Genomic DNA, 25,958 nt, shown 5'->3' with positions numbered 1-25,958 from the left:
ATTTCCCTGGTCTGTGTCCTAGATGGACTGAAACTGAGTCACAGAGCTGCTTCAGGATCTATACCTGAGGCCATGGTCTTCATGTCTGTCTCTGGGGTATCATACATGTATGTTTACCAGCGCATTCTTGGGTAGGCACACCTGCTCTCAGATTGTAGTAGGCAGGATATACAACTGATTTATAGGGCTGTTTCAAGATTCACAGTGGGACTAATGTCAGCAGGTTAGCCTGTAGGGGCAGTAACAGACATGCCCATCTGTAGGTCCATGGGATGGCAGAACTGATTTCAGGCTGCAGTCAAGATGAGCCAGGCCCAAGATCCAGGGCCATTTCAGGTTCTACTGTGGAACTAAAGTTGATAAGCCTGTCCTGGGGACTCAGATGGGCTTGTTTCCCAGTGGGACCCTGACTAGGCAGAACTGTTTTACAACTGCAAATAAGAGATGCTGGGATCAAGATTCAAGGCTATACCAGGATATGCTATGGGACTGTCTGACAAGCTTCTCACAGTGGCAGAGGAGTTAGTCTCCTATCAGTTCCCTGTGTGTGTGGGATTGTTTCTAGACCACAGCAGAGAGGGGCTGGAGCTGAGACTGGGGAACTGTTCGGGATCTGCCCTGGGATAAGGCCAACAAACCTGTCACAGTGGCACTGATCAGCAAGTCTCCCAGTGTTTTTGAGGCACAGAATTTTAAATTAGGGGCTATTTGAACTTTTGTCTTTGTTAGAATTCTTACTATATTTGAAATCTAATCTATAACACATCTATTAAATTTCTTTAAGTATAATTACGCTGTAAGGATACAAAGAAAATTAAATTTCATGATATCCTAACCTCTAGGAGTTGTTACAGGTATATGAAAGACAGGTGATGATGATGCAAAGAAGGCAATAATGATGTAACAAGAGTGGGCATAGGAACATAAACTGATTTTGAAACAGGTACTACCAGTGGCTACTCTTTTGTTTTATGTTTCTAAAGTGTTGTTTTTTTTTAAAAATATAAACAACTTGTTTGAATAACTTTTTCTGAATCTTTTTTAAGCCTTATTCTTTGGTTTTGCTTATAAGTTGATACTGCAACTTTATATTCTAGGGGGCAGAAAGATGTAGCCTCATTATGTTCCTTTAGTGTATATCTAGACTGTAAAATCATCATCATATATAAAATTTTAAACAAAGGCCACTGTATAATGCCTTCATAGGTGCTGGTTCAGCATAAAAAGATAGCCACAAATGCTGACAACAACAGAATAATTTCAACACTGTCATGAAGTATAAATTTTAAACAATTGAATTTAAAGTGCATTTGTGCTATTTTACTCTGAAATACAGTGCCACAAGGGAATTCTCTCAAAATGAGTTCACAAAAAGGTACTGTCTGAGAAATTATTCAAGTTACTGTACAATGGTAATTCTTTTAAGAAATGCTGCAACCATAACTAGTATCCAGTTTTGCCATAACAGATAAACAAAAGGTTTATCCAAGTTTTAAAATATTAATATGCATCATTTTTAGTGCAACTCTGAATATGAGACAGTATTAATATGAAACTGTGCAGATTAATATTAAAAGATGTCATGATATATTCATTATTTTTGGAGTTACATATTACTAATATATCACTGTGTATCTTTACTACTTGATGATGGTTTCCTTTATTCCCTGCAGTTCTCTGCCTTGTGTTTTACTCTGTAATTCTCACGTCTTATGTTCCCACAGTTAATTCTACAAACTTAATGAAAAAACTGTGTAGGTTTATTTAAATATTCTTTATGAAGTAAACTTTATACCTTTTCTTTTTTTTTTTTTAAGACAGAGTCTCGCTCTGTCGCCCAGGCTGGAGTGCAGTGGCATGATCTCGGCTCACTGTAAGCTTTGCTTCCCGGGTTCACGCCATTCTCTTGCCTCAGCCTCCCGAGTAACTGAGACTATAGGTGCCTGCCACCACACCTGGCTAATTTTGTTTTTGTAATTTTAGTAGAGATGGGGTTTCACCGTGTTAGCCAGGATGGTCTCCTGACCTCTCCTGACCTTGTGATCTGCCCGCCTCGGCCTCCCAAAGTGCTGGGATTACAGGCGTGAGCCACTGCGCCTGGCCAACTTTATGCCTTTATGAAATGTCTTCTAGGAGAAAAACAGATTCTTAGAAACTTTTCTAGTATCAAAAGTAATTTTATGTATGGATATGGAGATGTGTGTATTTATTTTAATCATCTATTTTTTCAAAGGTAATAATCATAAGCAATTAATAAGAAACTTAGTATTCTACAGTATTTGATAATATGACAAGTGCTGATGATTTTTCAAATATCTCTGTTAAAATATAATTCATACATTTAAAAATTACCATTTGAAAGTATACAATTCAGTTGTTTTTACTGTATTCACAGGGTCATGCAAACTTAATTATAATCTACCTTTAAAATGTTTGTATCACCCCCCTCTAAAAAGCCCTCAGTCATTAGCAGCCATTCGCCTTCCTCCCTTGTCCCCCAACCCTGCCCCAGTAGCCCTCACAATCAATACTCTACTTTTTATTTCTATAGGTTTTGTTCTTCTAGAAATTTCATATAAGTGAAATCATGAAATATGTGATCTATTATGTACCAAGACTTTACTAATTTTACTAGCTTTTATTGCCAGACAATTCAATTATAATACCCTGTTCAAATGTGACGATATCATATTTTGTTCATTCATTAGTTGATGGACTTTTTACCTATTTCCATTCTTTGGCTATTATGAATAATGCTGTTATGAACATTCTGTGTATGTTTTATTGTGAACATTTAAAAAAATTCTCTTTGGTATATTTTTCTAGAAGTATATTTGCTGGGTTATATGTAAATTTTATGTTTACTATTTTCATGCACTACCAAACTGTTTCCAAGAATAGCTGCATCATTATACATCTTGACCAGCAGTTCATATGTGTTTCTATTTCTCCATATTCCACAAAACTCTTGTTATTGTCTGTCTTTTTTATTATAGCCATCCTAGTATGTGGGAAGTGATCTCACTGGAGATTTGAGTTGCATTTCCCTAATGAGTAATGATTTTCAATATCTTTTTCTGTGCTTATCAGTCATTTGTAAATCTTCTTTGGAATAATCTTCTTTGGAATATTCAGATATTTTGCTGGACTTTTTTTAGTTCGGCATTTATCTTTGTTTTTTGTTTATATTTATCATTATTATTTTTTGAGACGGAGTCTCACTCTGTTGCCCAGGCTGGAGTGCCGTGGCATGATCTTGACTCACTGCAACCTCTGCCTTCCACATTCAAGTGATTCTCCTGCCTCAGCCTCCTGGGTAGCTGGGACTATAGGCACATGCCACCACACCCGGCTATTTTTTTTTTAATTTTTAATTTTTGTTTTTAGTAGACTTGGGGTTTCAACATGTTGGCCAGGCTGGTCTTGAACTCCTGACCTCAGGTGATCCACTTGCCTTGGCCTCCCAAAGTGCTGCGATTACAGGTGCAAGCTACCGTGCCCAGCCATCTTTTTATTATTTAATAGAAGAGTTCTTTATATTCTGGATACAAATAAGAAATATAAATTGTAAAAAATTTTATTCCATTCTTTATTGTCCTCTTATTTTTTTGATGGTATCATTTTTAGCACAATATTTTTAAAGACTGATCCAGTCCAATTTATATATATATATTTTTTGTGCTCCTAATGGTAAAACAATTACCTGACTCAAGATTATGAAGTTTTATTTATACATTTTTATGGAGAGCTTTATAATTTTAACTCTTATGTTTAGATGTCTTATATATTTTGAGTGATGTTTAGGGCATGGTCTGATGTGTAGGAGTCCAACTGTATTTTTTAAAACATGTGCATATCTAGTTGTCCTGCCATCATTTGTTGAAATGACTATTCTTCCCCCATTTACTTATTTTGGCACCCTTGACAAGAATCAATTGGCCGTAAGTGTAATGGTTTATTTTTGGAATTTCAATTTTCTTCCATTTATACACATTTTATATTTATACCAGTATTATGTAGTTTTAATACTGTTGCTTTGTAGTAATGTTTGAAATTGGGATGGCTGAGTCCTCCAACTTTATTCCTCTTTTAAAAATTTTTTGGCTATATGAAACTCCCTGTAGTTATATGTGTATTTTAGAATCAGCTTGTCATTTTCTACAAAGAAGACAGCTCAGATTCTGGTAGGGATTACCTGAAATCTATAGATTAAATTTATAAATCATCTTACCAGTATTCTTCTTATCCATGAACATGGGCTGTCTTTCAATTTATTTATACCATCTTTAATTTTTAAACAATATTTTATAATTTTTCACAGTATATGTTGTACTTCTTTTATTAAATTATTTCATGAGAATTTTATTTTAATGCTGTTTTATATTAAATTTTTTTTGTTTTATTTTCACATTGTTTATTGCTAGTATATAGAAGTACAATAGACTTTTACACATTGATTTTGTATCCTGCTTATACATTGATTTGGTATCCTTGCTTAACTAATCTATTAGTTCTAATAGACTTTTTGTGGATTCTTTAGGCTATCCAAGATCGTGTCATATGTGAGTAGTGATAGCTTCACTTCTTCCTTTCCAGTCTGGATACTTTTAGTTCTTTTCTTTGCTTTTTTTTTTTTTTAATAGCTATTTGATTTGATAAGAATCTCCAGTACAAGAATGAAAATAAGTGGCAAGAGCAGGCATCCATGTCTTGTTCCTGATTGCAGTGGGAGAAAAGATTCCATTTTTTACTGTTAAGCATGATGTTAGATGTGAGTTTTTAAAAAAATGCCCATGTTATTTACCAAGTACCCATATTTGTATACCCTTGTCAAGAATCAGTTGTCCATAAATGTAATGGTTTGTTTTGGGACTCTCAATTTCATTCCTTTGATATACATTGTATATTTATGCCAGTATCATGTGGGTTTAATAGAAATAGAGAGGAAGTTCTTTTTATTTCTAGTTGAGTATTTTTAATGATGAAAGAATGTTGGATTTTTCAAAATAATTTTTCTGTATTTATTGGGTTATTCTTGTTTTTTTTTTTTCCTTTTTATTTTCTCTACTGGTCTTTTTTCTTTTAGTGTGGTACATTGCATTTACTGATTTTTGTATGTGAAACCAACTTTATTTTCCTAGGATAAAGCCCACTGGATCATGGTGGGTGGGGATCTTTCAATATGTTTGCCTAAATTTGCTTTACTAATATTTTGTTGCAGTTTTCTGTAAAGTTGTTAGTGATGTCTCCTCTTTCATTCCTGATTAAAACATATGTTTTCCAACACTATGTTGAATAGGAGTGGTGAGAGAGGGCATCCTTGTCTTGTGCCAGTTTTCAAAGGGAATGCTTCCAGTTTTTGCCCGTTTAGTATGATATTGGCTGTGGGTTTGTCATAAATAGCTCTTATTATTTTGAGATATGTCCCATCAATATCTAATTTATTGAGAGTTTTTAGCAGGAAGGGTTGTTGAATTTTGTCAAAGGCCTTTTCTGCATCTATTGAGATAATCATGTGGTTTTTGTCTTTGGTTCTGTTTATATGATGGATTACGTTTTTTTGATTTGTGTATGTTGAACCAGCCTTGCATCCCAGGGATGAATCCCACTTGATCATGGTGGATAAGCTTTTTGATGTGCTGCTGGATTCAGTTTGCCGGTATTTTATTGAGGATTTTGGCATCGATGTTCATCAGGGATATGATGAAGTTCTGGTCAGGGAAATCAGGCAGGAGAAAGAAATAAAGGGTATTCAGTTAGGAAAAGAGGAAGTAAAATTGTCCCTGTTTGCAGATGACATGATTTTATATTTAGAAAACCCCATCGTCTCAGCCCAGAATCTCCTTAAGCTGATAAGCAACTTCAGCAAAGTCTCAGGATACAAAATCAATGTGCAAAAACCACAAGCATTCCTCTACACCAATAACAAACAGAGAGCCAAATCGTGAGTGAACTCCCATTCACAATTGCTTCAAAGAGAATAAAATACCTAGGAATCCAACTTACAAGGGATGTGAAGGACCTCTTCAAGGAGGAATACAAACCACTGCACAACGAAATAAAAGAGGACACAAACAAATGGAAGAACATACCATGCTCGTGGATAGGAGGAATCAATATTGTGGAAATGGCCATACTGTCCAAGGTCATTTATAGATTCAGTGCCATCCCTATCAAGCTGCCAATGACTTTCTTCACAGAATTGGAAAAAAACTACTTTAAAGTTCATATGGAACCAAAAAGAGCCTGCATTGCCAAGACAATCCTAAGCCAAAAGAACAAAGCTGGAGGCATTGCGCTACCTGACTTCACACTATACTACAAGACTACAGTCACCAAAACAGCATGGTACTGGTACCAAAACAGAGATATAGACCAATGGAACAGAACAGAGCCCTCAGGAATAATACCACACATCTACAACCATCTGATTTTTGACAAACCTGACAAAAACAAGAAATGGGGAAAGGATTCCTTATATAATAAGTGGTGCTGGGAAAACTGGCTAACCATAAGTAGAAAGCTGAAACGGGATCCCTTCCTTACACCTTATACAAAAATTAATTCAAGATTGATTGGAGACTTAAATGTTAGACCTAAAACCATTAAAAACCCTAGAAGAAAACCAAGGTAATACCATTCAGGACATAGGCATGGGCAAGGACTTCATGCCTAAAACACCAAAAGCGATGGCAACAAAAACCAAAATTGACAAGTGGGATCTAATTAAAGAGTTTCTACACAGCAAAAGAAACTACCATCAGAGTGAACAGGCAACCTACAGAATGGGAGAAAAAATTTTTTTTTTTTTTTTGAGACGGAGTCTCGCTTGGTCGCCCAGGCTGGAGTACAGTGGCATGATCTCGGCTCACTGCAAGCTCCACCTCCCAGGTTCATGCCATTCAATGGGAGAAAATTTTTGCAATCTACCCATCTGACAAAGGGCTAATATACAGAATCTACAAAGAACTTAAACAAATTTACAAGAAGAAAACAACCCCATCAAAAAGTGGGCAAAGGATATGAACAGACACTTCTCAAAAGGAGACATTTATGCAGCCAACAGACACATGAAAAAATGCTCATCATCACTGGCCATCAGAGAAACGTAAATCAAAACGAGAATGAGATACCATCTCACACCAGTTAGAATGGCAATCATTAAAAAGTCAGGAAACAACAGGTGCTGGAGAGGATGTGGAGAAATAGGAACACTTTTACACTGTTGGTGGGACTGTAAGCTAGTTCAACCATTGTGGAAGACAGTGTGGCGATTTCTCAAGGATCTAGAGCTAGAAATACCATTTGACCCAGCCATCCCATTATTGGGCATATACCCAAAGGATTATAAATCTTGCTGCTATAAAGGCACATGCACACATATGTTTATTACAACACTTTTCACAAAAGCAAAGACTTGGAACCAACCCAGATGTCCATCAATGATAGACTGGATTAAGAAAATATGGCGGACTAAATGCTCCAATTAAAAGACACAGACTGGCATACTGGATAAAGAGTCAAGACCCATCAGTCTGCTGTATTCAGGAGACCCATCTCACATGCAGAGACATACATAGGCTCAAAATAAAGGGATGGAGGAAGATCTACCAAGCAAATGGAGAACAAAAAAAAGCAGGGGTTGCAATCCTAGTCTCTGATAAAACAGACTTTAAACCATCAAAGATCAAAAGAGACAACGAAGGCCATTACATAATGGTAAAGGGATCAATTCAACAGGAAGAGCTAACTCTCCTAAATATCTATGCACCCAATACAGGAGCACCCAGATTCATAAAGCAACTCCTTAGAGACTTACAAAAAGACTTAGACTCCCATACAATAATAATGGGAGACTTCAACACTCCACTGTCAACATTAGACAGATCAACAAGACAGAAAGTTAACAAGGATATCCAGGAATTGAACTCATCTCTGCACCAAGCAGACCTAATAGACATCTATAGAACTCTCCACCCCAAATCAACAGAATATACATTCTTCTCAGCACCACATCGCACTTATTCCAAAATTGACCACATAATTGGAAGTAAAGCACTCCTCAGCAAATGTACAAGAACAGAAATTATAACAAACTGTCTCTCAGACCACAGTGCAATCAAACTAGAACTCAGGACTAAGAAACGCAATCTAAACCGCTCAACTACATGGAAACTGAACAACCTGCTCCTGAATGACTACTGGGTACATAACGAAATGAAAGCAGAAATAAAGATGTTCTTTGAAACCAATGAGAACAAAGATACAACATACCAGAATCACTGGGACACATTTAAAGCAGTGTGTAGAGGGAAATTTATAGCACTAAATGCCCACAAGAGAAAGCAGGAGAGATCTAAAATTGACACTCTAACATCACAATTAAAAGAACTAGAGAGGCAAGAGCAAACACATTCAAAAGCTAGCAGAAGGCAAGAAATAACTAAGATCAGAGCAGAACTGAAGGAGATAGAGTCACAAAAAACCCTCCAAAAAATCAATGAATCCAGGAGTTGGTTTTTTGAAAGGATCAACAAAATTGACAGACCGCTAGCAAGACTACTAAAGAAGAAAAGAGAGAGGAATCAAATAGATGCAATAAAAAATGATAAAGGGGATATCACCACCGACCCCACAGAAATACAAACAACCATCAGAGAATACTATAAATGCCTCTACGCAAATCAACTAGAAAATCTAGAAGAAATGGATAATTTCCTGGACACTTACACTCTCCCAAGACTAAACCAGGAAGAAGTTGAATCCTTGAATAGATCAATAACAGGCTCTGAAATTGAGGCAACAATTAATAGCCTACCCACCAAAAAAAGTCCAGGACCAGATGGATTCACAGCTGAATTCTACCAGAGGTACAAGGAGGAGCTGGTACCATTCCTTCTGAAACTATTCCAATCAATAGAAAAAGAGGGAATCCTCCCTAACTCATTTTATGAGGCCAACATCATCCTGATACCAAAGCCTGGCAGAGACACAACAAAAAAAGAGAATTTTAGACCAATATCTCTGATGAACATCGATGCAAAAATTCTCAATAAAATACTGGCAAACCGGATTCAGCAGCACATCAAAAAGCTTATCCACCATGATCAAGTGGGCTTCATCCCTGGGATGCAAGGCTGGTTCAACATTCGCAAATCAGTAAACGTAATCCAGCATATAAACAGAACCAAAGACAAGAACCACATGATTATCTCAATAGATGCTGAAAAGGCTTTTGACAAAATTCAACAGCCCTTTATGCTAAAAACGCTCAATAAATTCGGTATTGATGGAACGTACCTCAAAATAATAAGAGCTATTTACGACAAACCCACAGCTAATATCATACTGAATGGGCAAAAACTGGAAAAATTCCCTTTGAAAACTGGCACAAGACAGGGATGCCCTCTCTCACCACTCTTATTTAACATAGTGTTGGAAGTTCTGGCTAGGGCAATCAGGCAAGAGAAAGAAATCAAGGGTATGCAGTTAGGAAAAGAAGAAGTCAAATTGTCCCTGTTGGCAGATGACATGATTGTATATTTAGAAAACCCCATTGTCTCAGCCCAAAATCTCCTTAAGCTGATAAGCAACTTCAGCAAAGTCTCAGGATACAAAATTAATGTGCAAAAATCCCAAGCATTCTTATACACCAGTAACAGACAAGCAGAGAGCCAAATCAGGAATGAACTTGCATTCACAATTGCTTCAAAGAGAATAAAATACCTAGGAATCCAGCTTACAAGGGATGTAAAGGACCTCTTCAAGGAGAACTACAAACCACTGCTCAGTGAAATCAAAGAGGACACAAACAAATGGAAGAACATACCATGCTCATGGATAGGAAGAATCAATATCATGAAAATGGCCATACTGCCCAAGGTTATTTATAGATTCAATGCCATCCCCATCAAGCTACCAATGACTTTCTTCACAGAATTGGAAAAAACTGCTTTAAAGTTCATATGGAACCAAAAAAGAGCCCGCATTGCCAAGACAATCCTAGGTCAAAAGGACAAAGCTGGAGGCGTCACGCTACCTGACTTCAAACTATACTACAAGGCTACAGGAACCAAAACAGCATGGTACTGGTACCACAACAGAGAAATAGACCAATGGAACAGAACAGAGTCCTCAGAAATAATACCACACATCTACAACCATCTGATCTTTGACAAACCTGAGAGAAACAAGAAATGGGGAAAGGATTCCCTATTTAATAAATGGTGCTGGGAAAATTGGCTAGCCATAAGTAGAAAGCTGAAACTGGATCGTTTCCTTACCCCTTATACGAAAATTAATTCAAGATGGATTAGAGACTTAAATGTTAGACCTAATACCATAAAAACCCTAGAAGAAAATCTAGGTAGTACCATTCAGGACATAGGCATGGGCAAGGACTTCATGTCTAAAACACCAAAAGCAACGGCAGCAAAAGCCAAAATTGACAAATGGCATCTAATTAAACTAAAGAGCTTCTGCACAGCAAAAGAAACTACCATCAGAGTGAACAGGCAACCTACAGAATGGGAGAAAATTTTTGCAACCTACTCATCTGGCAAAGGGCTAATATCCAGAATCTACAAAGAACTCAAACAAATTTACAAGAAATAAACAAACAACCCCATCAAAAAGTGGGGAAAGGATATGAACAGACATTTCTCAAAAGAAGACATCCATACAGCCAACAGACACATGAAAAAATGCTCGTCATCACTCGCCATCAGAGAAATGCAAATCAAACCCACAATGAGATACCATCTCACACCAGTTAGAATGGCAATCATTAAGAAGTCAGGAAACAATAGATGTTGGAGAGGATGTGGAGAAATAGGAACACTTTTACACTGTTGGTGGGATTGTAAACTAGTTCAACCATTATGGAAAACAGTATGGCGATTCCTCAAGGATCTAGAACTAGATGTACCATATGACCCAGCCATCCCACTACTGGGTATATACCCAAAGGATTATAAATTACTCTACTACAAAGACACATGCACACGTATGTTTATTGCGGCACTATTCACAATAGCAAAGACTTGGAATCAACCCAAATGTCCATCTGTGACAGACTGGATTAAGAAAATGTGGCACATATACACCATGGAATACTATGCAGCCATCAAAAAGGATGAGTTTGCGTCCTTTGTAGGGACATGGATGCAGCTGGAAACCATCATTCTTAGCAAACTATCACAAGAAGAGAAAACCAAGCACCGCATGTTCTCACTCATAGGTGGGAACTGAACAATGATATCACTTGGACTCGGGAAGGGGAACATCACATCAGGGGGAGGGGGTAGGAGGGAGGGATTGCATTGGGGAGTTATACATGATGTAAACGTTATGCACATGTACCCTAGAACTTAAAGTATAATAAAAAAAAAAAAAATAAAAGAAAGAGAAACCAAAAAAAAAAAAAAAATGTGGCACATATGCACCATGGAATACTATCAAGCCATGAAAAAGGATGAGTTCGTGTCCTTTGTAGGGACATGAATGAAGCTGGAAACCATCATTCTCAGCAAACTGTCACAAGGACAGAAAACCAAACACCGCATGTTCTCACTCATAGGTGGGATTTGAACAATGAGAACACTTGGTCACAGGAACGGGAACATCACACACTGGGGCCTGTTGTGGGGTGAGGGGAGGGGGGAGGAATAGCATTAGGAGATATACCTAATGTAAATGACGAGTTAATGGGTGCAGCACACCATCATGGCACATGTATACATATGTAACAAACCTGCACATTGTGCACATGTACCCCAGAACTTAAAGTATAATTAAAAAAAAAAGTTTTAAAAAATAATAATTATGACTGGATAAGAAAATCTTCATATCTTTATATGTCTGTATGGTTTGTGTCTGTATGTAATTTCAGAAAAGTAATATGCCTGCTAGATTAACTACTTGTATAGTTAGATATTTGTATATGTGTATAAGACTTGCAGACATTTTCCCCTTACTGCATTTATGTTTGTACGTTTATATTTATAAAATTGAATATGATGTCAATGAAAAATTTCCAGTTGTGCTCTAGGCATAAGATTGATACCTTTCCAAATCAAGGGTCACATAAGAAAATTGCAAAATTCAGCATTGAATATATCATACTTGATACTGCTTCCAAAAATATACAAATATTTAGAAATATATTTTAAATTGGATATGTGAAGCATCTATCATAAAATGTTATTTATAACAAATTATGCTACTTTTAAAATTAAGATAGTAAATAGTTGTTGACAAAATAAATGAAGTAAAGACAGCATGATGTATGTTCAAATACGGTAAAATTTAGTTACCTTTTCCAAATATAGACTTAGAAAAAAATGCAGTTTTGTTTATTTTATGTAAGTTTTACTTTCTTTGATGCCCTTTAAATAATTGCACTTTAGCTGACTTGGTATCGACTGAGAAGTAAGGAAAATATCAAAAAGTAACATAATTTAAAACATACTATTTTGCATTTATAAATAGGTACAATCTGACAGTACAGGTCTTAAAATTAAAATTACTAGTATTATCTTCATTTCATATTTGAAAAATTGTGACTTTGTGTTATTAAAGGACTAAATGATGCAAAACCTATGCAATCAAATGAACGTAGATATATTAACTTTTCTCAGTTCCCTACCAAGAAACATCATGTTGTCATAACTATATATATTTATCTTCATAGAATTAGTTATAAATATTAAATGCATGTTCTTTAAAAGTGCCCTTAGATAAATGTTGTCAAATTCTGTATACCCAAGAAACCACTACCACAATCAAGATAAATATTTTTTTCATCCCAAAAGTTTCCATTGTATCTCCTCCCCATCACTTCTTCACCTGCCCCAAGGTGCAGCCAAATACTGCCTGCTTTTTAATTTTTTTGGTCACAAATAAGGTATATTTTTTATTTTAAGAAAATATTTTATCCTTTATGGGCCATTTGGTCTGTGTGCAGCAGCTCAACTCTGCTTCTATAAAATGAAAGCAGTCATGTATAGTATCTAAACAAACGAATGTGGCTATATTCCAGTAGAACTTATTTCATATACACTGAAATTTGAATTTCATGAAATTTTCATGTTATGCATTTTTGTTCATTTTTTTTCTTCAACCATTAAACATTTTAAAAATCTACCCTAACATACAAAAATATGAGACAAACTAGATTTGGCTCATGGGCTATAGTTTGATGATCTTTGCTAGAGACTATATTTGTTACTTCTAAAGTTTTGCATACATAAAATTAAATAGACACTTTTGTTTCTGATTTCTTTCACTCAGCATTTTAATTTCTTTTTTTTTTTTTGCTGAGTAGTATTTTATTGTCTGAATATACCACATTTTGTTTATTCCATCATGCTTGGTTTGTTTCTAGTTTTTAGTAAGTAGCAGTACAACTACTCTTAATATTTATGTGTAAGTGTATGTGTGCACGTCTTGCATTTCTCTTGTGGAATTGCTTTTTGTACTATCATAAATTTGTAAAGGTATGCTTCACCTTATAGGAAATTGTCAAACTGTTTTTCAAAGTAATTGTATCATTGCATATTTCTGCCAGCAGTTTATGAGGATTTTGTGTTTCATTTTATTGTCAACATTTAGTGTTATCAATCTTTTACATTTTAGCCATTATAATATGTGTTTGATGGTATGTCTTGTTGATTTACAATTATATTTGTCTGATGGCTAAGGACATTAAATATCTTTTCATGTGTTTATTAGCAAGTTGTGTATCTTTTCTGCTTTTGTGTGTGTTTATTCAGATCTTTCATCCACTTTTAAAAACTGGGCTAGTTTTCTTCTTTCTGTTAAATTTTAAGAGATCTTATAATATTTCAGATAGAAGATCTCCATCAGATATATGGATTGTGAATATCTCCCTCAGCCTATGACTTCACTTTTTATTTTATTAAGAGTATCTTCTTATAAAACGAAGACATTTTAAAGTTGATAAATTATAATATATGATTTTTTCTTTGGTATTTTATACTTTTTGTATCACATGCATGAAAATTGTTACCTACCCCAAGGATGCAAATATTTTTTCTCTGTTTTTTCTTCCAGAGATTGTTTAGTGTTAACTGTTACCTGTAAATTTGTGATTAATTTTGAGTAAAATTTGTGTTTAATATGAGGTTGTGATATTGGTTCCTTTTTTCCCATACAGATATCCAGTTATTCTAGCACCATTTGTTGAAATGGCAATTCTTTTCTCATTGAATTACCTTAGCACATTTGTTGAAAACTAAGTTGATGGAATATGTATAGGATTGTTTCTGTCTTTTCTATTCTGGTCCTTTGATCACTCTCTTTGGCCTAATGTCATTACCAAACTTTCTTAGTTGCTATGGTTTTATTTTTATTTTTATTTTTTTTTGAGGCAGAATCTCGCTCTGTCGCCCAGGCTGGAGTGCAGTGGCCGGATCTCAGCTCACTGCAAGCTCCGCCTCCTGGGTTTACCCCATTCTCCTGCCTCAGCCTCCCGAGTAGCTGGGACTACAGGCCCCCGCCACCTCGCCCGGCTAGTTTTTGTATTTTTAGTAGAGACGGGGTTTCACCGTGTTAGCCAGGATGGTCTCGATCTCCTGACCTCATGATCCACCCATCTCAGCCTCCCAAAGTGCTGGGATTACAGGCTTGAGCCACCGCGCCCGGCAGTTGCTATGGTTTTAAAGCACATCTTGAAATTATGTCTTTCAAGTCTTCTGTCTTCGTCTTTTTTAAATGCTTTTTTTTCCCTTCATGTTTTAAGATGTATATAAGTTTTAGAAGTAGCTTGCAAGTCTCTACAAAAAAGCTGGCTGGACTTTTATTGAAATTTTATAGAATTTATTATATAAATTTTGAGAGAAATGATACTTTACCAATATATAATTTTCCAATTCATGTGCATGGTATATCCACTTATTTAGATATTTAAAAATCCTTTCAATAGATATGGTTGTCAGTGTATAGAGCTTGCTCATATTTTGTTAAATTTTTCTCTAAATATTTCACAACTTGTTACTAATAAATGACATTAATGTTTGCGGCAGCGCTCCTTTCACAGGGGTACCATCTGCGAGGGGTCTGTCCCTTGTAGACTCCTGACCCAGTAACGAATGAATAACATATACTTGACACACAGATAGTCTGCTTTGCCAATCCAGCTGAGGGTGTTTAAGCTGCTTACACACTCCCCACTGAGTACTGTAAACAGTTGCGACTGCCTTGATCAGCTAGTGAGACTTGTATTTATTCAGTAAGACTGATTAACAAAGGCTTGAGTCATCACCAGTAGAAGGTAATTGACATTGTGGACTTCTCCAGTAAAAAGCACTTAAGCACCCAAGGTACATGAAAGGTTAGTCTTAAGATCACATGAGTAAACAAGCTAGCTAGGTAAACTACTATGCCTTCCTTTGTTGCTACTTTAATTTGTTTAACCGTAAAGATACTAGGTCACCTTTAGCCAGCCAGTTCTATTACCGAAGCTGTGCAAACTTCTTGGCCCTTCAAGATTTGTGTCTATCTCTATCTCTAATATTTTATAGAGATAGATAAATTTTATCTATATAAAATCTCTAATATTTTTCCCACAGCCTGATTGAGCCCCAACAAATGTTAATTTCAATTTCTAGTTGCATGTTATTACTCTATTAATATAATTGTTTTCTATTGAGGTACAATTCAGGTAACACAAAATTAACTATTACAAAATATACAATCCAGTGACATTTAGGACATTCACAGTGTTGTGCAGGCAACACCTGTATCAATTTCCAACCATTTCCATCACTGCAACAGAAAACCCATAATCATTAAACAACCCAGCCCTGGGCAGCTACAAATCTGCTTTTAGACTTTATGAATTTACCTGTTTTAAATATCTCCTGTAAATTGAATCATGTAATATGTAATCTTTTGTGTTTGGCTTTTTTTCACTGCATTTTTTTTTAAGATTCATTTATGTAGCATGTATTAGTACTTTATTTCTTTTCATTGCTGAATTATATTCCATTGTATGGATATTTTATCACTCAAAAGTTGATGGGCCTTTGGGTTGTTTCCAGTTATTGACTATTGTGAATCTGATCACTCATATCACTACTATAAATCTACTACTTACGTTATGATATATACTATCGTCATCATCTCTTTTGAAGGAAATCTGTGTTTATTATACATTTTTAGTTTTACTGTGTGATGAAGCGTCGTTACTGCTTTGTGTAAGGTACTGATGTTTTCCTGTGACATAATACATGATTATGTTTTGTGAATGTTTTATGTGTAGTTGGGAAGAAGGCGTATTGTTTAGTATCAAGGCATAAGCTTGAAATCTATTCAGCTATCTTGTTATAATATCTAACTTAGTGATTATTTTCTTTAGACCTTTTACAGTTTTTCATATTTTGTATCTACTGTTTTATACTGAGTGGTGTGCTGGTTTCTACTTGGTGTGGTGTGCTAAAGTCTTTTTATTTGTCTCCTTAGTCATATCTTCTATGATTTTGCTTGTAAACATAGTTGCTTTGTTATTTGTCACTGAAATATTCATAACTTATATATTCATGGTGACTTTTAGTTTTGGTACTAAAAAGGTCTTTGTCATAAGTGCCTTTTTGGGTTAAGTTTTATTTTAATTTAATTGATACCAGGTTTGTAATCTCTTCATTCTTATTGTTTCCATTTGCCTGGTAAACCTTTTCTATCTCTTATTTTTAGTTTTTCTGAGTCGCTTGGTTCTAAATGTGGCTCTACTTTAGAGCATGTAGTTGGTTGTGCTTTATGAGACAAAATATATAAATTAAGCCTATTCATCATCATTGTTTTTATTGATAGGTTATTTTTTCTCATGTATGTTATATATACACATTATTTATAATGAGTATCATATTATATTTTTGTGCTTATTTCTCTGTGATGTGTTTCTCTGCTCTTTAATTAAAAAATAATATTTAGATTTATGGAGATTTGTATTTGTGTTCCATTACTCACATTTGTGTTCCATTACTCACCTTTGTTCTTTATGTTTTGAATTTAATTTTTAATTTTTAATGGACAAATAATAATTATATGTATTATATGTTTGTGGGGTAAAATGTGGCATTTTGATATATGTTTTCATTTTGGAAGGATGAAACTAAGATAATTATTTTTGTGTTAATAACATTTAAAATCTACTCTTAGTAATTTTGAAATATACATTCTGTCCAGTAGATTACTAAAACTTATTCCTCCTAACTGAAATTTTGTAGTCTTTGATCAGCCTTTCCTCTTTCCCCTTCCATCTCTCCTAACCCTGGCTTGTGGTAATCATCATTCTACTCTTTTCTTCTATGAATTTGATATTTTTTAGATCCCACATATAATTGAGATCATGTAGTATTTGTCTTTTTGTGCCTGGTTTATTTCATTTAGCATTAATTCAACTTGCCTTTTTAAAAGCTGAGGCCAGGTGCAGTGGCTCACACCTGTAATCCCAGCACTTTGGGATCCCGAGGAGGGCGGATCATGAGGTCAGGAGTTTGAGACCAGCTTGGCCAATATAGTGAAACCCCGTCTCTACTAAAAATACAAAAATTAGCCAGACGGCCATTAGTGGTGGCGGGTGCTTGTAATCCCAGCTACTCAGGAGGCTGAGGCGGGAGAATTGCTTGAACCGGAGAGGTGGAGGTTGCAGTGAGCCAAGATTGGATCATTGCACTTCAGCCCAAGACACCGTCTCAAAAACAAACAAACAAACTGAAAAGTATTCGTGTGTGTGTGTATTTCATCCAATGATGGACACCTAGGTTGCATCTATATCTTAGCTATTGTGAATAGTGCTACAGTGAACACAGTAGTATAACTATCTCTCTGGCATACTGGTTTCATTTCCTTTGGATATATACCCAGAAGAGGAGTTACTGGACCACATGGTAATTGTAATTTTACTTTTCGGATGACTCTCCAAACCCTTTTCATATTGACGGTTATTTTAAATTTTCACCAACAGTGCACGTGGTTCCTTTTTCTGCTCATCCCTGCCAGCATTTGTTAAATTTCATCATTTTGATAATAGCCTTTTTTTTTTTTTTTTTTTGAGGCAGAGTCTCTCTCTGTTGCCCGGACTGGAGTGCAGTGGCCAGATCTCAGCTCACTGCAAGCTCCGCCTCCCGGGTTTACGCCATTCTCCTGCCTCAGCCTCCCGAGTAGCTGGGACTACAGGCGCCCGCCACCTCGCCCGGCTAGGTTTTGTATTTTTTAGTAGTGACGGGGTTTCACCGTGTTAGCCAGGATGGTCTTGATCTCCTGACCTCGTGATCCGCCCGTCTCGGCCTCCCAAAGTGCTAGGATTACAGGCTTGAGCCACCGCGCCCGGCATGATAATAGCCATTTTAAACAGGTGTGAGGCGATAACTCATTGTCATTTTAATTTACATTTTCCTAATGATTAGTGATAGTGCACATTTTTTCATATACCTTTTGGCCATTTGTATGTCTGCTTTTACAAAAAGTTTATTTAGGTCCTTTGTCCATTTTAAAATTGTGTTCTTTGTTTTCTTGCTATTGAGTTGCTTGAATTTCTTATGTATTTTGAATATTAGCCTCTTACCAGATGTATGGGTTGTGAATATTTTCTCCCAATATGTGGATTGTCTCTTTAATAATTATTTCCTTTGTTGTGCTTAAGATTTTTAGATTGATGCAGTTTCATTTGTTTATTTTTGCTTTTGTTTTGCATGTTCTTTTGGGAAAACCAAGAAATTTTTGCCCAGATCAATGTCATGTAGCATTTATCTTATGTTTTCTTCTACAGTTTCGGGTCTTACCTTTAAGTCTTTAGTGCATTTTGAGTTGATTTTTATGATCAAATAAGGCTTTAATTTCATTATTTTGCATCTGAATATCTAGTTTTCCCTGCATAATTTATTTAGGAGACTGTCTTTTCTCCATTGTGTGTTCTTGACACTTTTGTCAAAAGTCAGTAGATTGTCAGTGCTTGGGTTTATTGCTGAGCTCTATATTCTTTTCCTTTGGTTGATGTTCCTTTTTTTTTATGTTGGTACTATGCTGTTTTGTTTAACATAGGTTTGTAGTATATTTTGAGATTAAATAGTGTGATGCCTTCAGTTTTATTCTTGCTCAAGATTGCTTTGGCTACTGGACATCTTTTTAATTTCCATATGAATTTTAAAATTGCTTTTTCTCTTTCAGTGAAAAATGCCATTGGCATTTTGTCAGAAATTGCATTGAATCAGTAGATTACTTTTGGTAGCATGAACATTTTAACAATATTAATTATTCCAATCCATGAACATGGGCTACCTTTCCATTTATATAAGTCACTTACTATTTCTTTCCTTAATGCTTTGTGGTTTTCAGTATTTAGATCTTTTAAGTCCTTGGTTAAATTTACTTCAAAGTATTTTTTATGCTATCATGAATGGTATTGATGTCTTAATTTCTTTTTCAGTTAGTTCATTGTTAGTGTGAAGGAATATTACTGATTTTTGTATGTGGATTTTATATTCTGCAACTTTACTGAACTTCTTTATCAGTTCTAACATATTTTTGGTGGACTCTTTAGGGTTTTCTGTAGACAAGATCATGTCATCGGCAAACAGAAGCAATTTAACTTTTTAATTTCCTATTAGGATGCCCTTTATTTCTTCTTTTTGTCTGTTTGCTATGGCTAGAACTTTTAGTACTACATTGAACAGAAGTGGCAAGGGGGGACATCCTTCTCTTCTTTTTTATTATCGAAAATGACTTTAAACTTTTTACCTTTCAGTATGATGTTAGCTGTGGGCATATCATAGGTTGATGCAAAAGTAATTGTGAAATATGTGACCTTTATTGTGTTAAGGCCTGGAGCCTGACAATACAGGGACTAGTTTGGTAGTGGGATGAGTCTGGATTCTGATACTGCATTGGCCAGCGTGGAGCTTGGGACTGTGGGGTCATGCCTGGCCCCGGGTTCAGAGAGGCAGGCCTGGTGCTGCCATCCAATGAAAAGTTGAGTGCTTATTTCATTCTTCTTCCCTGACTTGCGGATATCTTGCTCAGTGTTGTGCTGCTTGGACTTGTGGGAGAGGTAATATGGATAATGTTGAACTGGCTTTTCTACCCTCTTCAATGCATTTTTTTTTGGACTGCAGTAAGGTGGTATAATCTCTTGCCTGGATTCCTTAGCTTTTGGGAAGGTATTTTCATGCATGGATAGTTTTTCAAATGGATGTTTCTATGAGAAATGAACACTAGAAAGTCTTATTCCACTATCTTCCTAACATTACTCCTCTAGAGTTTTTTTGTTTTTTTAATCCAGGTATGTGGGGGTTTTAGTAGAGTTTTATTTGTTTATCATTCATTTTTGACTTAATTGTATTGTCATCAGGACCCATTTTTTGATACTATTTTTAGGAATTTGTTGCAGTAATCTTCATTTGCTAATGGCAAGTTAAATATTTTAAATGATTTATATATGTTGGTTTTTAAAAACAAGGAATTGATGAACATAAAATTTAGGCTAGTGGCTACTTCTGGTAGGAAGAGGCAGTAAGATAGATTAAGGGAGCAACACACAGATCGATACAAGTGGTAGCATTAGAAATCTAGTCCTTAAATTAGATAGTTTAATTATCCCATTATATAAATTACCAACCGTTTTATAAGCAGAAAATGTACATGCCACTTAAAATCACCACCATAATCTTTTGTCTTCACAAAAATAATAAGCAATATTTACGTTTTTTTCAGATTTTTTCTTATATAGATGCAATTTATATCATTCCTAAGCAAGACATAGAGTATAATCAAAATACAATAGTTTTCTCTGTCACTGACCTTTTAAAATGTATTCAGTGCAATACATTTTCCCCTTGATCTTGTATGAAATCTCAGGCTCACTCTTAGTTAATATAAGGAACTCCAGAGAAATTAATTTGCAAACATGTGTAAATAAATAATTAAAATTATCTAGATCAGATAAAAGTAAGAACTCTGAACATATTTTGAAGCCAAATTTTCTCTTTTCCTCCATTCTATATGTTCTTTCATTTCATTCTTAACATAGGATTTTCTTCCTTTCCTGGCTCAATAATTTTTTTATCTTTCTAGGGGAGAGGAGAAAATTACAGTCTTATGTGTGAAGAATAGTTGTCATATTTAGTTAAGGTCCTCTATGTGAGAGATGCACAATGGCTGATCCATTCTCACATAGGTGTCTTTGGGTTCTCTTCTGAGTCTTGACCTTTCTAGGTGCAATTGTCATGATGTGTGGGAGACACATACTTTCTTCCTGTTCTAGCAACTTTTACTTCAGTTTTCAGTTGAAGTCCTCCAGTGCTTCCAGACAGTCCTCTTGGTCAGAATATTAAGTAGATGCTGGCTAGCTGGAAGAAATATACTTTCTTTTTCTTGACTTCAGTGTTAGTACAAATGCTTCCTAAAAGTAACTGTTTCTATTTGTCCTTCTACCTCAGTTAAATAGCCATAGCTGTTCACACCTAATTCAAAATTTCCTCTAATATGCAACCTCGATTTTAAGGGGACCCACAGCAGACTCTTCAAAAACTTCTGTGAAGTCCCACTCATTAGACTTGTGTAAGAGGACAGACAACCACTTCCTTGGCAGGCAGAAGACTGGATTACTAACACTGAAGTGGGCTTTTCTGATAATCCTCATCCAGTCTTTCCGCCTTTCACTCTTTTTGCCTCCTTTATTGACTGTCTGATTCAAAGATTACTGGTTTTGAACTTTTGTTTTAGTCTCTTCTTTTGAAAATGTTCATATTGGTCTTATACTTCACTTAGGTATACAGTATCTATTTTCTTTCAGAGACTCAATTGAACTACCAATATGATTATCTGGTTACATTTGTTTGCATTTATTAATTCATTAGCATATGTGTTAGAGTTACTATTGATATTGGAAGTAAAATAATGAAAAAGTTGAACATTGGGAAATTTTGACTCATTCACTTAATTTTATGTGTCTATACAATTCAGGAAACGGTCATATCATTTCATTTTTATCAATAGAATGGTTTGGCTAACTGGCAGTGTACAAGAACAGCAGTAGTTCTCGTTAGGTGTTTTTGAAAGGGTTACTGACACCATCAGCCTTGTCTCTTTATGATGTGTTATTGGATTGGAGAATGAATTGTAACCTAGAAATACTGAAGGCAAAGATATCTGCTATGTGATCATATTGTTGTCAGTAAAAGAAAGTGGATGAAAATACTTTGTGGTGGCTGTTAGAATGAAAAGAAGGGGTCAGATACAAGAGAGATTATACATGTAGCAATTAAAATCTACCAATTGACTGGATGTTGCACACAATAAAGTGTGAGGTTTATGTCCTAAATAATTGAACAGTGCTCTTTAAGAAAGGATTGCAAAGTAAGAGAAGGAGACAAGTTTATATGTACCAAATTAATCATGCAACTTTTACAAAATGGAAAGTTTCATCTAGTACTCTAAAAGGATGATCTAAAAGGATCTAAAAGGATACTCTAAAAGGATGAGGATGATCTCAGAAGCTTAAAAGGGTGAATTTAGGGGAAATAAATAGATGTTCTTTTTTAAAACACAATTTGTAGCTATATTTGTATTATTCTTAGCAGTATCTTAGCAGTAGTAATAACAGTAGAAGTAATACCTGCCAGTTATTAAGTGCTCAATATGTGTTAGGTGTCTTAAATTACATTACCTCATTTAATTTTCACATCAATCCTGAAAGCTAAGTGCTGTTATTCTTCTTTTACAGATGAAGAAATTTAGCATAAACAGATTAAGTTAATTGTCCAAGGTCATATAGTGATTTTAGATGTAAATTTTAAAGTCAAGCTGTTTGAGTCCAAAGCTCTTGCACTAACGCTTTGAAACTCACTTTATTAAAGAAATATACCAAAATAAAAATGGAGAGAAGCCCAAAGAAGAATTAGATAAATACTTAGATCCATAGTAGACTTCAGGATATCCCCAAAAGACTTTAAGGAATTTCACAAAATTTTCAGAAAAGTGAATTTACTTCCATTTAATTAAAAATAATTTATACTATCTGGTAACCTTAGTTTTTGGATGGCATGAGGAAGTTACAGGACATAAAAATAAGGTAATAATAATACTTGAGATGTGAAATGTGCATGTTTGTGATGTAGAATATTCAATATCATTTTGGTTTTAACTTACAGCTTGTACATGCAGTGGCCATGCAAATATCTGTCATCTGCACACAGGAAAATGTTTCTGCACAACTAAAGGAATAAAAGGTGACCAATGTCAATTGTAAGTAAGAATGACATTTTAGAACTTTTGTGGATTGAATTTGTGTTGTTGAAGTAATTTTTATGTTTTACTTTTTAATTTAGTGTTGTGCTAGTTAGGCATACCTTTATTACAAGTTTTAACTTTTATTTTAGATTTGAGGGTACATGTGCAGGTTTTTAACGTGGGTATATTGCATGATGCTGAGGTTTGGGATATGATTGATCCCATCATCGAGATAATGTGCATAGTACCCAATAGATAATTTTAAAGTGCTTTCTCCCCTTCCTGCCTCTCTCTCTCTAGTAGTTCCCAGTGTCTGTTGTTCCCATCTTTATGTCCATATGTACCAATATTTAGCTCCCACTTAGAAACAAAAACATGTATTTGGTTTTCTGTTCGTACGTTAATTTGGTTAGGATAATGTATCCATGTTGCAGAGGATGTGATTTCATGTTTCATGGCTGTGTAATATTCCGTGGTATATGTGAACCACATTTTCTTTATCCAGTCCACTGTTGATGGGCTCTTAGGTTGATTCCCTGTCCTTGCTATTGTGAATAGTGCTGCAGTGAACATATAGGTGCATGTGTCTTTTTGGTAGAATGATTTATTTTCCTTTGAGAATTTACTTGCACCTAATGAATTCTCTTTAAAAATTAAACCTTTTAAATAACAATTTTGTGGAGGCTTTAAAACAAACCCATAGAACGTGTTATCTTTTGCATTTCTAGAAAAAGCATTCTTAATCTTATGTATCAAATCTACATTGTTATCTTTACACTTTTCTTTCACATTATACCTAATATAATATCTCTATGTCCTTCTTTTTTCAGTCATTTATTATTAATTCTGATAATTCTTGTCCTTTAACCCTTTCAGCTGGTTCCTTATGTTCATCTTCCTCTTTTCTCTGTTCTTTCAGTAAGCAGGAACCCACTATTGCTACTCTCCTGTCTGTGCTTTCATGAATGATTTTTGTCTTAGCATTTAGTTGTTATTCTAAAATTTTATTTTCCTTCAAAAATTAACTTTAAAAGGCAACATTTTAGGCTACTTAAATTGTTTTTTATTTTTCTGGTTTATGTATATTATTAAAATCAAATTTTTATGGTTTTGAATTATATGTGTACAAATGCATGTTTATATTAGGTATATATGTACTGTATTTGACACAAATAATAAATCCCAACTATAATAATTACAGAAACATAGGGAAAGTTTAATAAAGAATTCTTCAAAACTATAAATATATAAAAACTTATACCTAGAGTCTATTAAGCATGGAAAATGATCCTTTTATTTTTATTTAAAATAAATATATTGTTGCAGAGTTATCCTAAATATTTCAAGTTAGGTGATTATGTCTTTGCCTGACCACCTAAGTATTACAGATTTTCAAATTCAGACAAGGTAAGCACAATCAGTTTTTATTCCTTCTCTATAGTCTCTGAAGTTAAATACAAGTTCACAGCAAAAGATCTTGGTGAAATTCCTATTAAGGAAGGCCATTTTGGTCTTAAAACCAATGAAATTAAATCATAATCTTCTGTTCTAAGATCAAGGATGCTGCTAATACTTTGCAACACTAAAGCTTGATTATAAGTAAGGCCAACTTCATGGGCATGTGGCCTGTGAATTTATACAGGTTCCCACACTTACAAGGGCAACGCATTTCATTTAGTGCTCTGTTATCACAGTCTTGAAATTCTTAATAACTTTTAAACAAGAACTCTACATTCTTCTTTCACGCAATCCTCTCCTATTCCCTCAAATTATGTATTAATAGCAGGTTCTGGTTATAAGTAATGTTTCTCTTGATTAACTTCTATTAAATATGTTGGTTGGATAGCAGTGTGCAGCAATGAAAATATTTTTTATAGACCATAGTGGCAGTATTACAGATAAAAATAATATGTGAGATTCTACCATGATAGTAAGCACTGACAATCTTCTTAGTATAGTTTTACATAACTAGTATAGCCATATAACTATCTGTAATAATTATTTCTGTGATACAGTGTTACAGTAACATATTTTTGTTTACAGACAAAAGAAAGTAGAATTTTAATTCATTGAAATAGTGAGCTTGTAAGCTTAGCTAAAATAGAATTATAAGATTTGGCATATGTGCAAAATATTAGAAAATCAATTGTATAGTTCTTAATGATAAAAGTACATTTTCCCCGTTCTCATTTATGGCTTTTTATGAGGAGGATATTAATGGAATACTAATTTGTAAAGAGTATTTTGTAGGTGGTATTTGTACACAGAATTCTGTTCATTTACTTTTTTGTTTATTTGGCTTTTGAGTATGAAACAATAAAGAATATGCTCATTATACTTAGAGCAATTAATTGCTATAATGTGCGTACACCTGAAAAAAAAATGGTTTCTTAGGAAGGAGAGCTAGTCCTTCAAATGAGTAAACAATTATTAAGTGAGTACTTGATACTATTAATGAAGATGAAATAACATATGGTTTTTGCTGAAAGTATCTCAGACTAGCAGTGAAGACACTGACCAAAATGCACTATATCAATTTCTTACATTAGTGATTTGATATGCTTATGAACCCCTTCCACTTCTTAGGATAATTTCTGTTTGGTTTTAAGTATTTAGTCAGATGTCATATCTTACATATTCTTAATAACCATCCTAAACTGAAATTGGTTCGCTTCATATCTGTTCATTTCTTTTCTTGCATTATTGTGTAC

At 34.8% G+C, this 25,958-nt stretch overlaps 1 protein-coding gene across 1 annotated transcript in view; it reads left to right on the top strand.

Moving 5' to 3' along the window:
* Nucleotides 1–25,958, top strand: part of ATRNL1 (attractin like 1) — an 852,984-nt gene that overhangs the window by 289,389 nt on the left and 537,637 nt on the right. Inside the window, exon 20 of the mRNA XM_033181738.1 lies at nucleotides 23,169–23,262. Coding sequence (XP_033037629.1) covers nucleotides 23,169–23,262 — 94 coding nt within the window. The remainder of the gene's footprint in view (nucleotides 1–23,168; nucleotides 23,263–25,958) is intronic.

The sequence above is a fragment of the Trachypithecus francoisi genome, unplaced genomic scaffold (genome assembly GCF_009764315.1).
Source record: "Trachypithecus francoisi isolate TF-2019V2 unplaced genomic scaffold, Tfra_2.0 Contig01579, whole genome shotgun sequence".
NCBI lineage: Eukaryota > Metazoa > Chordata > Mammalia > Primates > Cercopithecidae > Trachypithecus > Trachypithecus francoisi.
This window is presented reverse-complemented; position numbering and strand designations above follow the sequence as displayed.